The sequence below is a fragment of the Solanum stenotomum genome, chromosome 8 (assembly GCF_019186545.1).
Source record: "Solanum stenotomum isolate F172 chromosome 8, ASM1918654v1, whole genome shotgun sequence".
Taxonomy (NCBI): domain Eukaryota; kingdom Viridiplantae; phylum Streptophyta; class Magnoliopsida; order Solanales; family Solanaceae; genus Solanum; species Solanum stenotomum.
In genome coordinates this window covers 53,466,715-53,482,219 of record NC_064289.1, presented here as the reverse complement: position 1 = coordinate 53,482,219, position 15,505 = coordinate 53,466,715, and the positions used below count along the sequence as shown (strand labels likewise).

The following is a 15,505-nucleotide window of genomic DNA, read 5'->3' as shown; positions in this document are numbered from 1 at the left end:
AGCTATGGAGAAGGTTAAAGTGATTCAAGAGAGGTTGAAAATGGCAGATAGTCGTCAGAAATCCTACATTGATATTAGGAGAAGAGAGTTGGAGTTTGAAGTAGATGATTGGGTGTAGCTAAAAGTTTCACCCATGAAGGGTGTTATGATGTTTGGTAAGAAGGGGAAGCTTAGTCCCTGGTATATCGGACCTTATCGAATATCCAAAAGGATGGGCAATGTAGCTTATGAGTTGGAGCTGCCACAAGAGGTAGCCGCGGTTCATCCGGTGTCTCACATCTCTATGTTGAAGAAGTGCATGGGCGATCCTTCATTGATCATACCAACTGATAGTATTGAGATTAAGGATAGCTAATCTTATGAGGAGATTCCGGTTCAGGTTCTAGATCGCCAAGTTCGCAAGTTAATGAAAAAAGAGGTTTCATTAGTCAAAGTCCTTCGGAGGAACTAATTTGTTGAAGAAGCAACTTGGGAAGCTGAGGAGGATATGAAGAAGAGATATCCACATCTCTTTGCAACCGGAGAAAATGCAAACCAAGGTACTAATTTTCTTCTTAGTACTATCTAAATTATGAGTGAGCATGTTCCTTGTTTGAAATTGCTTTTGGGATGTTTGATCTTGATATTACCACCCTTAGCTTAGTAAGAGTAAATCTCATTCGAGAACGAATGTTCCCAAGGGGGAGATATTGTAACATCTTGCAACTAGAAGGTGTTATACCCTATTTTAACCAAGGTCAAATTAGTGTACAACATATTGGTGATTTCCAAATTAATTAATTTAAGAAGTCGCCACCTAATTATTTTTAAGGCAAATTAGGATACCTAAAGTATTAACTATGTAATGCTAAAAATGACTTCAATTAAGGTCTACTAACTTATGTGATTCTAGGTAAGAGTTCTAATTTATCCTAAAGGGGAGGGGTAAGGCATCCTTTAAGATTAGTTTTAAAATTATTAACCGGCCAAACTTAAGTTAATTACTTTTAAAAGAAATGAATGCTAAAGATTAAGTAATTGAATAACCAAGTTGGAAAACATTATTTATTTTAAAGCTCTTATTATAATTGTATTAGAGTGAAAAAGATTTAAGGAAGAGTAATTTCTTTAGATCCATTTAGATAAATCCATGACTAAGAATAAGTACTTAAAAAAAAAATAGACACTTGTTCGTTGATTGACAAGGTACTCCCGTTAGAAAAAGTTTAAGAAAAAAAAAGGTTTAGAACAAAATATTTTCTTTATAAGACATTGCCAAGTTGGAACAAAACTTGAAAAATTAGTGAGTTTAAAGTGATGCAAAATCAAGTGTTTAAAAAGATTTTTTCAAGTGAAGTAATAAAAGCTAATGTAACTAATAGGTTTATTGCTAGTTAAAGGTACCCAAACCCAAACATCTATATTAAGTTACCTATTTGAGAATTCAAAGATAAGAACATCTTCAAGTCACGTAAACTAGTGTAACATGTAAAGAAAAACATGTAAACAAATAATGAAAAAATGTAAGTAGCCATAAGTGACTCCAAGACAGGGCCATTATTTTTGCTTGCAATTTCGAATGGTCAAGTATGTAGTGAAAACTCCATGTGCGGGTATGAGGATAATGTTGAGTCTATGAGACTCGATTTTGCGAGAGTCCTTAATCGGGACTCCATTTTTGTTCCAAAGTATTCATGCAAATAAAGAGAAGAGAAAAGAATTAGTAAGATATTCGACTTTAAGCAATATTATAAAAATAGATAATACTAATTAAGTAACATCATACATCAAATATAATATTTAACATATAAAGCGTACTAATGCTGAACGGAAAAACTCAAACTAAGATATTAAGACATTTAAAGTAGCCCTTACGAAACACTTGGAAGAAAATAAAAAAAATAAAAAATCCAACTGTACTAACTAATGAATTAAGCAAAAGGATTTAAAATCTATATTTTATACACATAGAGATAATATCGGAATCTTAGATAACATGCCAAGGATCATGATCTTTCTTACTCTAACAAAAAAATAAATAAACAAAGTAAAGACATAAAGCAAATTAAAAATAACCTGCATATCATTTCTAAAATAATCAACAACAAATATCAACTCTTTTCAGCATACTTTTTTTAAAAAAAAAAAAAAAAAAAAAAACAAGCCAAAAAATTTCATCATACAAAAGACGTCAGAGGGACATTAACTAACAAGAAAACTAGTTTCAAGTAATATTATCAAGTTGTCTAATACGCCAAGAAACAGAGCTTAAGAGCTATACCAATCTCGAAAATAATTCATTGCCATTATGACTAAACTAAAAAGAATTATTTACTAAACATGATTTGTCTTTCTAATAAGATATGAAATCGATCCATTAATATCAACTATAAAGAGATTATCATTATCTAAAGAGATATCACATCAAACAAGATTTGAGATTTCAATATGCCATTACTTGCAATTCTGAAAAAGAACACATATATAATACATACATGTCTGCTAAGGGAAATATAACAGGAAATAAGCTTAGCAAAAATTCATATCATATATAACGGAAAACTACATCCCATATGATTGCAATTACTTCCTAGGAAACGAATAGCTTGCGACAAAAACTTCAAGATTGGTTACCAAATAGAGACATAGGAGGCCATTACATCATAAACAACACTAACTTGACTTAAAATAGAGATTTAAGCACAAAAAGAAATCATTTCTTAAACTACAAGATGGTTGAACATGAAAGAAAGAGGACTTTAGATTATTATGAGTCTTGAATGAGCCGAAACACATCTGAAACGTTATTCTTATTATAGCTTAAATGAGCAGAGATTACTATGACATATGTAACATTTTAATATAGTAACAAAGAAAACAGAAAGAACATGGAATGTATGTACCTGCTATAGGGCAGTGAACAAGGGCGCTTCGATCCAAGGTCAAACTTCGAACAACAACGAACTCGAATAAGCTTCAAAAATAGAGCTTCGTCCAAGATCGGGAGAGAATATAAAGGAAATATTTTAGAACAAAAACAGTAGCTAGCAGTACTCTGGTGCAATGGAAAAAGCTAAAAAGAAGTTGAACATCTGTTCTAGAGGTAAAAAACGAAAAATCCCCCTAAAGATAGGGTTGAATGCGAGTATTTATAGGCGATTTAGAGTTAGGGCTGTGTTTTGGGCGGGATTTTGAAATTTCAGATTTTTTAACTTGGTCAAGATAACCGTTCAAACTTGAATGACGTGAGTAGTTGAACATAGCAGCCTTCACGCTATTGATATGCATATATCACGGAAATGGGGTAGTTGAGCTCTGTCAATGGTTGACAGACCTTGTTGTTCTTTTTTTTTTTTTTTTTTTTTTCTGAAAATGGGAGGGAAGAAAAGAGATGAGGCAGTTGTTGTTCTCTCAATATTAGGTCCAAATTTGGGCCGAAAAAATTGTTTTTGGGCTCAATTTTTTTGGGCTATTTTTGGATATTTTGATATAAAACAATGGCTGAAGCGTTTTGGTCTCTTTTGGAGGCTTTGGACCGAATTGGGCTTCTTTAAGACAGATTTTAGTGTAGCAAATGGGCTAAAATGTTGGTCTGATTTGAGGGGTTTTGGGCCGAATTTCTTAGCCTTTTCCTTTCTTCTTTTAAACTATCTTGGGCTTCTTAAAATATACCATAAGATGACAACTAATAATTTACGTAATAAAACATCGCTAATATAAAATATATGTGCAAAATATTGACTTAAATTAATTTAATAAATACGAAACTAGAAATAAGATGACGACAATTGATTATTTAAGAAAAGAGGTATAGAAAGTGATAACAATCATCTCGACAATAAACGTATAATTTTAATAGATAAATAGTTGTAATGGTAAAAATAGTTGTGAAAAAGGATTATTTTATATGTTATCAAATTAGAAGCTCGAAAATAATAAATTAGAAGAAAGGAGGGTCAAAAATTGGGTGTCAATAGCTTGTCCCTCTTTGACCAGAGACGATGTAAGAGTTTTTGGGCAAAGAAGTTGACGTAATAGCCAATTTTGTCCCGACCAACAAATAAGACCTTGAGAGAGTATGTGACAATATGAACATTGTATAACTGATGAGATATAGGATTTGAAAACAAGGTAGTCGCAAGCTTAAAAAGTCGCCCCAGTATTAAACTATGATGTTATTGGTATTGTGATCTAGGAGAGTATTCAAGATTGGAGTCGAGTAGAGTTCGAGGTAGACCTTTGACCTTTGTTGGAAAGCTGAACTTTCTCAACAAATTGCCCCAATTCACTGCTTAGATAAAGTTCCACGTTGTGCTAAAACTCCTGCAGAACTCAAACTTGACAAAATAGTTAATAATATTAAATAAAAAGCATGGTGCGATAAACATATGGAAATAACACATCCTGGGTGTGAATTTATGAAAATGCGGCCTTGCAAGCCGAAATGACTTAATGAGATGAAATCTTGCAAAATTTATGAAAATGGTTTTAAGGCCGATGATTCATGAGAAATGATGCTTCTTAGCGATGAAAATGAGGCCTTAACCAAATAAATTATGTATATGAGGCTTTTAGCCAAATGATTTAAAAATGAGACTTTTTAAGTCAGGTGATTTGTGAAAAGGAGGTTATTGAAATCAATGCAGACTGGTAAAATATTTGTGCAGTAATATTTGAAAACATATGTGCAATCAAATGAAAACAGTTGTGCAATGCATTAGAAAAGCGATAAAGCAATGTGGGATTTAAGATACTTGAAAGTATTTGTGCATTTGAAAATATGCCTTTGTGCGAAATATAAAGCGTTTGAAAATATTTAGAAGCATTTGTGCAGTGCGTTTGAAAACAATTGAAGGCATTTGTGCAGTGCATTTGGAAATATGCATTTGTGCGAAGCATTTGTGCGATGCATTTGAAAATATCTGAAAGCAATTGTGCAGTGCGTTTAAAGGCATTTATGTAGAGCAAAATCATGTGCAATGTTTTATTAAATAGTATTAACTATCAACACATTTGAAAATTTATAAAGCCTTACTTATAAGTTTTCGAATCATAAATTTATAAGTAAGTAATTCAAACCACTCGACATATAGTCCTTTTGATGCTATAGATGTTATTGACTTCTCAGCTTCTATTAATCCTGACAAACCTGCACTCAAAGAAAAATTATAAGTTTTGGGGGAGGTTGATTCGCGTTGACTTTGAAGGTCCCTTTTCATACTTTTTTCTTCCAACTTTGCTTGGACTCATAACCTCCGTCCGTTCTAAATCTTGGTTAAATGAATAACAAGAAAATAAATAAAAAGGAAACATTTGATTGAAAATCATATTTGAAAATAAGATAAAATTATATATGTATATATAGCAAGAATTTTGTCGAACTTCAAATTGTGACATGTCATGAAACAAAGCGAACGTCCTTTATCTGAAGTCTTTCTTCTGTCGGATGATTCGATTGACCATATACTCTTCAAATATCTTGATATCTTCTTGCAATGATGCCCCTTAAAAAATTGTCCCAGTTTTGGCGAAAGAGATACGTCGTCTTTTGGTCACGATGATACCAAACCTTCTATAGACTGCACACTATTCTATCAAAACACCAAGCCAAACATAAGCTAAGGATACAATTAAAATGAAATAAAGGGGCCGAACCCTCTTCGGGTTGCCTACATATCCAAACGAAATCAGGCCATACGTAGTTCGCTACATACAAACAAAGAAAAGAAAGAAAAAAAATTCTAATAAAGTAACCGAAGCCGATATAGGCCGCCTACGTATCCCACCGAGGGTATCAGGCCAAGCATAGTTCATATTACATAGAAAGGAAATTTTGCAAAACTTACTAAAAGACCAAATCCGATGTGGATTTCCTACGTATCCCGCCATGGGAATCAGGTCAAGACGTAGTTTCAATACATGACAAAAAGATTAGAAGAAAGTGAAATAGAAACCTCTAGCTGTAGTATCTTTTAACCGCATCTGCATTGATAGCTTTTGGCCATATCTTACCATCCATATCTGCTAGAATCAAAGCTCCTCCAGTCAGTACTCGGTGAACCATGTAAGGTCCTTGCCAATTAGGTGCAAACTTTCCCTTAGCTTCATCTTGGTGCGGAAATATTCGCTTCAACACCAATTGTCCTGGTTCAAACTGTCTCAATCTTACTTTCTTGTTGAAAGCTTTGGCCATCCTGTGTTGATAAAGTTGCCCGTGGCAAACTGCATTCATTCTTTTTTCATCAATGAGCATCAATTGTTCATACCGACTTTGCGTCCACTCGGCATCACTTAACTCAGCTTCTTGGATGATCTTCAGAGATGGTATCTCGACTTCCATTGGTAACACTGCTTCTGTTCCATAAACTAAAAGATAAGGTGTTGCCCCAGTCGAAGTCCTGATTGTGGTGCGGTATCCAAGAAGGGCAAAGGACAAACTCTCATGCCAATGCTTGTAGTTATCAATCATTTTCCGCAATATCCTCTTGATATTTTTGTTGGCGGCCTCAACTACTCCATTCATCTGAGGTCGATAAGGAGTGGACTTGCGGTGAATAATTTTAAACTTCTCGCATATCTCATGCATCAAACCACTATTGAGATTAGCTCCATTATCTGTAATAATTGACTTGGGGATCCCAAATCTATAAATGATGTTATTGTGAATAAAATCTGTCATCACCTTCTTTGTCACAGACTTGTATGAAGATGCTTCTACCCACTTTGTGAAGTAATCAATAGCTATCAGAATGAACCTGTGTCCATTTGAGGCGGCTGGCTCAATAGGGCCAATGACATCCATGCCCCAAGCTGCAAACGGCCAAGGAGAACTTGTCACATTTAGCTCATTCGGTGGAACCCGAATCAAATCACCATGAATCTGACATTGATGACACTTTCTCACGAAACGGATGCAATTTGTTTCCATGGTCATCCAAAAATATCCAGCTCGTAGAATCTTCTTTGCCAAAGTGAAACCATTTATGTGTGGCCCACATGTACCCCCATGTATTTCTTCAATAAACTTGCTTGCCTCTTGAGAGTCAACACATCTTAACAATCCCAAATCTGGAGTCCTCCTATAAAGGATTTCTCCACTTAGGAAAAAGTGATTTGCGAGTCTCCGAAGTGTCCTCTTTTGAACATTGTTTACTCCTTCTGGATAGTCTCCTTCTCTAAGATACCTCTTAATGTCATAGTACCAAGGTTCTCCATCCGGTTCTTCATCTACATGGAAACAATAGGCTGGTTGATCCTGCACATTGACCTTGATTGGATCTATATAGTTCTTGTCTGGATGTTGAATCATAGAAGCCAGGATTGCCAACGCGTCTGCAAACTCGTTCTGAGCTCGTGGAATGCTTGAATTCTATCTTGACGAATTTCTTGCATAATTCTTTCACACACAACAAATATGGGAGTAACTTCACATTCTTAGTGCTCCATTCGCCTTGAACCTGATGAATCAATAAGTCGGAATCACCTATAACCAACAATTCTTGTATATTCATGTCAACGGCCATTCTAAACCCAAGAATACAAGCCTCGTACTCCGCCATATTATTTGTGCATAAGAATCTGAACTTTGTTGAGATAGGATAATGTTGACCTGATTCTGAAATCAACACTGCTCCAGCACCGACTCCTTTGGAATTCGCAGCACCATCAAAAAACATTCTCCATCCAGGATATTCTTCGAAAATATCCTCTCCAATAAATAAAACCTCTTCATCAGGGAAATAAGTTTTAAGAGGCCTATACTTTTCATCCACGGGATTCTCGGCGAGATGATCAGCTAGCGCTTGTCCCTTGATGGCCTTTTGAGTGACATAAACAATGTCGAATTCACATAGCAAAATTTGCCACTTCGCCAACCTTCCAGTGGGCATAGGCTTCTGAAATATATACTTGAGTGGATCCATCCTTGAGATGAGAAAAGTGGTATACGCACATAAATAGTGTCTTAACTTTTGTGCAACCCAAGTCAAAGCACAACAAGTGCGCTCCAATAAAGTATACCGAGCTTCATAAGGAGTGAACTTTTTGCTTAGGTAATATATAGCTTGCTTCTTCTTTCCAGTTTCATCATGTTGTCCCAGCATACATCCAAATGCATTGTCAGACACTGAAAAATATAACAATAATGGTCTTCCAGATTCTGGGGGCACCAAGACTGGTGTACTAGATAAATACTCCTTGATTCTGTCAAAAGCTTTCTGACAATCTTCCGTCCATTTGGTTGCAGCATCTTTCCTCAGCAGCTTGAAGATTGGCTCGCAAATTACAGTGGATTGTGCAATGAATCGACTAATGTAATTGAGGCGACCAAGAAAACTCATTACATCCTTTCGACTCTTTGGAGGAGGCAAGTCTTGAATAGCCTTTATCTTTGAAGGATCCAGCTCTATCCCTTTCCTACTCACGATGAAACCCAACAGCTTCCCGGCAGGGACACCAAATGCACACTTTGTGGGATTTAACTTCAGATTATACCGCCTTAATCTGTCAAAGAACTTCTTCAAATATGTTATATGATCTGAGCTCTTCCGTGACTTGATGATGACATCATCCACATAAACTTCAATCTCCTTATGGATATATCATGAAATATGGTAGTCATAGCTCTCATATATGTTGCCCCTGCATTCTTGAGTCCAAAAGGCATTACCCGATAACAATACACTCCCCAAGGCGTGATGAATGCAGTTTTCTCCGCATCCTCTTCATCCATTAGAATCTGATGATATCCTGCAAAGCAATCAACAAATGACTGCAACTCATGCTTTGCACAATTATCAATAAGTATATGAATGTTTGGGAGAGGAAAATCATCCTTCGGGCTAGCCTTCTTGAGATCTCGATAATTTACGCATACTCTGATTTTTCCATCTTTCTTTGGCACTGGTACTATGTTGGCCAACCAGGTGAGATACTTGGTGACCCGAATGACATTGGCATCAAATTGCTTGGAGACTTCTTCCTTAACCTTTAAACTCAAATCAGACTTGATCTTTCTCGGCTTTTGCTTTATTGGGGGGCAAGAGGGATCAATTGGCAACCTGTGTGAAACAATATCTGTGCTTAGACCTGGCATATCATCGTAAGACCATGCGAACACATCCATGTATTGTCTCAAAAGATCAATAAGTTCTTTTCTTTGGGACGGAGTCAAATAGACACTAATTCTTGTTTCCCTCACCAATTCTGCTGAATCTCCCAAATTTATCGTCTTAGTTTCATCCAAATTTGGCTTTTCTTTATTCTCAAAATGTTCAAAATCCTTAGTCAACTCTCTAGGCTGCATATCTTCTTCATATTCTGTGAAAGTTTGTTCACTGTTCGGGGTTTGTTCGCTCATTTCATTACATGTCACATTCTCGGCATTGACAGATTTATTAGTTTGCTTGCTGAAAAAGAGAAAAAAGAAATAAAAATAAAATAAATAATCAGAGACAAATTTTAAAATTTAAAGCAGGAAAAAGGTAACATAGATTTGGCATTTAAGCTTTCAAAAGATAGAGGCAAAACACATCAAATTCAAAAACACAATTCAGGCCTCAATTTGAATCACGTTGTTTTGTTAATTCTAATACAATCATCTACCAAGATTCCCGAAGAACCGGGGACGGGTTACAAGTCCAATTGTTCAAAGCATCTCCAAGCATAGCATCCCATATGGTCGGGGCCTCAGTGCAGTCCTCCAAAATCATATTGCATTCCGCTTTTTCAATGAACAAGTTTTTGAGTCCTTCTGTGAGGTTATCTTCAACAGCTTCTTCTAATCCTTGTGCAACAAACGCCTTGGAAAATGACTGATTCAAGGGCGGGATAGGTTGTGGTAAGGAAATGTCACTTTTCCTTTTGAGATTAGCCGACGAGATTTCTTCAGGAGTAGGCTCGTATCCAAGACCAAAGGTGTATTTCTGACCAGGCAATTGAACTGGTTCCACTATTCCATCCAATTTCGCTCCAAGACCTTGACCCGGGATAAAACCATTTTTCAACATTTCCCAAGCCACCATCATAAGCACTCGTGGCAAATTTGCCTTTCAAGCTTGAGTAGCAAACATAATTTCCCTAATATGGAATACAGACCCATCCAACTCTTCCATACTTTCAATAACAGGGAATGAATTTTCAGGATATATTGAGTTGTTACCTTCTCCATGAACAACAATTTCCTAATGGTTCCAAACAAATTTCAAAGTCTGGTGCAAAGTGGAAGGGACCACACCAGCCATATGAATCAATGGCCTTCCAAGTAACAAATTATAACTAGCAGATATAGCCAACACTTGGAATTCCACAATGAACTCCACAGGTCCAATTTGCAATGGCAGATCAATTTCTCCAATGACTCCCCTTTGTGTCCCATCAAATCCTCTAACCTTTACATGACTTTCATGAATCTTTCCAATGTCAATTCCCAAAGCTCGAAGAGTAGTGAAGTGGCATATGTTAACAGCTGAACCATTATCAATCAGAACATTGGAAATAAACTTATCCCTACACCTGACAGTAATGTTCAACGCTTTGTTATGTCCCAAACCTTCAGGAAGCAACTCATCTTCATGAAAGGTGACTTTGTTAGCTTCCAAAACTTGTCCTACCATGGCAGAAAAGTTCTCACTAGTGGTCTCAGCTGGAACATAAGCTTCATTTAAAACCTTCACCAAAGCGTTCCTATGAGTTGCAGAATTCATCAATAAGGCCATTAAGGAAATTTGAGCGGGAGTTTTCTTCAGCTGTTCAACAACTGAATATTCCTTAGTTGGCATCTTCCTCCAGAAATCTTCCACTTCAGCCTCTGTCACAACCCTTTTTTGGTTGTTTTCCTTGTTTGGTCCTCCTCGTACAACTTCTTCAAGGGCATAACAACGCCCGGATCTTGTCATTCCTGCAGCAACAGCTTCTACAACTATCTTTCCTTTTCCTTTGTCCCTTGCATCAATCGAGTAATCCCAAGGAACTGCATTAGTGTCAAGAGGGGATGATTGAACGGCAAAGGCCACGATCTTAGGCTTAGGAAGAAAAGCTTCCACTTCAATTGGCGCTCGTACTTGGACTGTGATTACAGGAGAAATAAAGGCGGATGTCTCAACATTCTTCTCTATCTTGACTGGTACTATGGTCCCTTCCAAATTACAATCTTCATCAACGGTGATCATGTGAACATTGCCATGATTTGGCAGCGGGTTGTTGTTTACATTGGGGGCAACACCTTTGAGTTGAATGATTCCTTCTTTGATCAATGCCTCAATCTTGTCTTTAAGAGTAATGCAACTTTCAGTATCATGTCCAGCAGCTCCAGAGTGATATGCACAGTGTTTGGTCTCGTCATACCATCCAGGAAGGGGATTGGGAATTCGTCCTTGGATTGGTTGGAGTACTCCTGCAGTTCTCAACCGTTCATATAGTTGGGCTAAAGGTTCGGCTAAATGTGTATAAGTTTTGGCTGGTCTTCTTTCAAAGTTTGGGCGGGGTCTGGGTGCATTTGATGGACGGTTTTGTGGTTGGTAGTGGGATTGGGCTGGATATGCGGGTTGGTATCGTGATGGATTCGGATAGGCAGGTGCTCTAGGTGGACAATATGTGGGTTGGGTAGTGTAAATTGGGTAAGGGGCAGGTGAAGGTTGATAATATGGTTGAGGAATTTGGGTATACTGACTATAGTATGAAGGTTGGGGTAATGGGTTTTGGTAGGTTAACATTTGGTTTGGCCTACGTTCCTGGATGGTCATGACAGCAGACACACCGTCCTTCTTCTTCTTAAGGGCACCTCCGATTGAATCCGACTGAATGGCCTTACTTGTTGCTTGTAGGGCAGCCAAATTAGTGATTCTTCCAGTTTTAATACCTTCTTTTATAAATTCTCCTATCCTGATAACCTCAAAGAACTTTTGCCCTACAACACTTATCATCTTTTCATAGTACGTTGCATCCTTTTGGGATTGTATAAAAAGAGAGGTTATCTCACTTTCTGCCATTGAAGGTTGAACTTTTGCGGCATCTGCTCTCCACCGCATTGCATACTCTCTGAATGACTCTGTTGACCTCTTTTCCAATTTCATCAAGTAGAACCTGTCCGGAATTGCCTCAATGTTAAACTTGAACCTATCCATGAATTTTTGCGCCATCGCACCCTAACTATTCCATTTCTATGGGTCTCGACTCGTGTACCAATCAAGGGCCTCTCCCGTCAAACTCCTTATAAACAACTTCATTCTAATGGCCTCATCTTTCCCCACTCCAACTACCTTGTCACAATACGACCTTAAATGAGCTCGAGGATTTCCCTTCCCATCAAATACATCAAATTTTGGTACCTTATACCCCACGGGTAATTCAACATCGGGATGAACACATAAATCCTCATATTCAAAACCTTCAACCCCCTTATGGACTTTGATACTTTTGAAAGCTTCCTTCAAATTACGAATCTCCCTTGCTACATTGTCATCTGTTCTTGACCTTGCTTCTTTCTCCATCTCTTCACATGGATCGACTTCTGGCAAGGTTGGCATTGGATTAAGGAAAGGTTGAGCTTCCGCTACATATACTTGAGGCACATATTGCATGTTAGGGATTGCAGTGTGTGCCACCGGTATATGTTGGGTCATTTGGTATTTTTTGGAAGGTAAGGCAGTTTGAGTGAGTGGGGTAGTTTGGGTAAGTGGGTTAGTTTGGATGACTGGAGTTTGGGTAAGTGAAGCTTGGGGCGCATATGGGGTAGTGAAGGGTAAAGGGTTGGCTTATTGTGAATTGTTTTGTGGAAAGTTGGGTTGTTGAGGGTTGGTGGATTGTTTGGAAGCAGTTGGATTGGTCTTGTGAAGGGAAGGGTTTGGTGGAAAGTATTGAGGAGTAGGAGAGTCAACATGTGGAAAAAGAGGCGGAGTAGCTATGTTTGTTCCATGCTCGGGAAGTGGCGTGTTCAAAGTGATGGACAAATTGGTGAGGTTCCGAAGTCGATCAATCTCACTTTGCATATCGGCCATTTTTTGCATCAAATTGGCAATGTGTACATCATAAGGGATTGGTTCCATTCTTTCCGAAGTCTCGGGTTCATATCTTAGGACAGTGACAAGTCCCAAACCGTTTTGATGAGAAGCACCTGAATTAGGCATGTCTGCACGTGCTTTTGATCTCGTAAAGTATGGATGATCCGCCAGTTCGTAGTCAACGCAAATCAACCTTTGGGGAAATAAATCAAAAGGAAGAAAACCTTCAAAAAGAGAGAAATATTAGTATCAAGTGGGTGATTGTTGTTTCAATGATATTAATAATTAGGCAGATAATTAAACAATAAATAAATAGAGAATAAGCATGTATTACGCAGCAAGTAAATCACATAACAAAATAATAAACAAAATATTCAAAAGAAAATGCATCCTAATATGCACGGGACCTCTTTTTGCCAAAGGTGGGCCTAAATGTCAAACATAACGTGATTATGATAGATTGATCCAAGCCATTAATTTGTGACAACTCGAGTTTTGGGAAACAAAAGGCCAAGTTTTCATTAATACAAAAAAAAAAAAAAGAGTACAACGAAGAAACTAAAAAAAAATACATAAAAGATGACATAATATAAAGACAAATCTAAGACTTGGCCTAAATTTGCTATCAATCACGCTAGTGGATGAGATGAAGATGACGCTCGTTGCTAGGTCCTGTTCCCGCATTGTCCAAATATCGCATTATATTTTCCATTTGAGCCCACATTTCAAGAGTAACTATTTTGGTTCCAAGACGAGAATGTCTTATCCAGATTGTCGCTCCAATATCCTCAAAACCTTGCTCACCTTCTGAACTTATGCTATTGCGACCTTCTTGAAACCATACCTGGTATTCTGGAATTTCCTTTTCAGGCCCATTTCCAATATCTATCGTGAGGATATTGTCCCACTCATGAAGAATCTCTTTGGCTCTAGGGACTTCAAAGTTTGGTCCAAAGGAAATTTCAGAATTCCTCATATTTGCTCGAAGAGGAATTACTTGTGCTTGACNTTTTGATCAGATGCACCTGAATCAGTCATGTCTGCACGTGCTTTTGATCTCGTAAAGTATGGATGATCCGCCAGTTCGTAGTCAACGCAAATCAACCTTTGGGGAAATAAATCAAAAGGAAGAAAACCTTCAAAAGAGAGAAATATTAGTATCAAGTGGGTGATGGTTGTTTCAATAATATTAATAATTAGGCAGATAATTAAATAATAACAGTAAATAAATAGAGAACAAACATGTGTTACGCAGCAAGTAAATCATATAACAAAACAAATATTCAAAAAGAAAATGCATCCTAATATGCACGGGACCTCTTTTTGCCAGAGGTGGGCCTAAATGTCAAACATAACGTTTTATGATAGATTGATCCAAGCCATTAATTTGTGACAACTCGAGTTTGGGAAACAAAAGGCCAAGCTTTCATTAATACAAATAAAAGAGTACAACGACGAAACTAAGAAATACATAAAAAATGACATAATATAAAGACAAATCTAAGACTTAGCCTAAGCTGCTATCAATCACGCTGGTGGAGGAAGTGAAGATGATGCTCCCACGTTGCTAGGTCCTGCTCCCGCATTGTCCAAATATCGCATTATATTTTCCATTTGAGCCCACATTTCAAGAGTAACTATTTTGGTTCCAAGACGAGAATGTCTTATCCAGATTGTCGCTCCAATATCCTCAAAACCTTGCTCACCTTCTGAACTTATGCTATTGCGACCTTCTTGAAACCATACCTGGTATTCTGGAATTTCCTTTTCAGGCCCATTTCCAATATCTATCGTGAGGATATTGTCCCACTCATGAAGAATCTCTTTGGCTCTAGGGACTTCAAAGTTTGGTCCAAAGGAAATTTCAGAATTCCTCATGTTTGCTCGAAGAGGAATTACTTGTGGTTGACCAAACTGTTGAANAGGAAATTTCAGAATTCCTCATATTTGCTCGAAGAGGAATTACTTGTGCTTGACCAAACTGTTGAAGGAATTACTTGTGCTTGACCAAACTGTTGAAGCACGCGCACTGGAGCATATGGCTGGAGACCTTTTAACCCAATAAGCTCGATATAATAAAACCTTCTACATCTTATATAGGCAGGGGAACGTGGGAGTAATGGATATTTCCACTTAATTTGGTCACTAGTGCGGTGGGCCAGAAAGTCATACCAATCATCAGTACCAACCGGATACACAAACTCTTTCATCCTATCGTAAAAACTGTTAATATGATTTATGTTGCTAAAACATATGTCATCCATGTTTTTACGTTAGTGAAAATGTTCCATTGCCCATATTTGTAAAAGAAGATTGCAACCTTCAAAGAAGTTTGATTCCCCTCTTTTACATTTCCCAAGAGCTCGAAATATTTTTGCTAAAATCATGGGAACCACAGTGAGTTCTTCGCCATCTACTCCCTCAAAAAGTACTCGAGCCACAGAACATATGCAAGTGGTAATGCATCCGTGTTCTCGTGGGAATACCAAAGTCCCTAATAAAGCCACAGCAAATGCAATAGGACGTCT

The 15,505-nt window shown here is 37.4% G+C and overlaps 1 protein-coding gene and 1 pseudogene across 1 annotated transcript; both read right to left on the bottom strand.

Annotated features, from left to right (window-relative positions):
• Positions 1-5,935: 5,935 nt before the first annotated feature.
• On the bottom strand, positions 5,936-10,001 carry LOC125873939 (uncharacterized; annotated as a pseudogene).
• A 159-nt stretch (positions 10,002-10,160) lies between these two features.
• LOC125873938 (uncharacterized) lies at positions 10,161-12,116 on the bottom strand. The gene has a single exon (XM_049554760.1). The coding sequence runs from the start codon at positions 12,114-12,116 to the stop codon at positions 10,161-10,163; it is 1,956 nt and encodes a 651-aa protein (XP_049410717.1).
• Between the last annotated feature and the right edge of the window lie 3,389 nt (positions 12,117-15,505).

Coding starts and splice junctions, on each gene's coding strand:
- LOC125873938 (XM_049554760.1), bottom strand. CDS start 12,116: ATGGCGCAAAAATTCATGGATAGGTTCAAGTTTAACATTGAGGCAATT.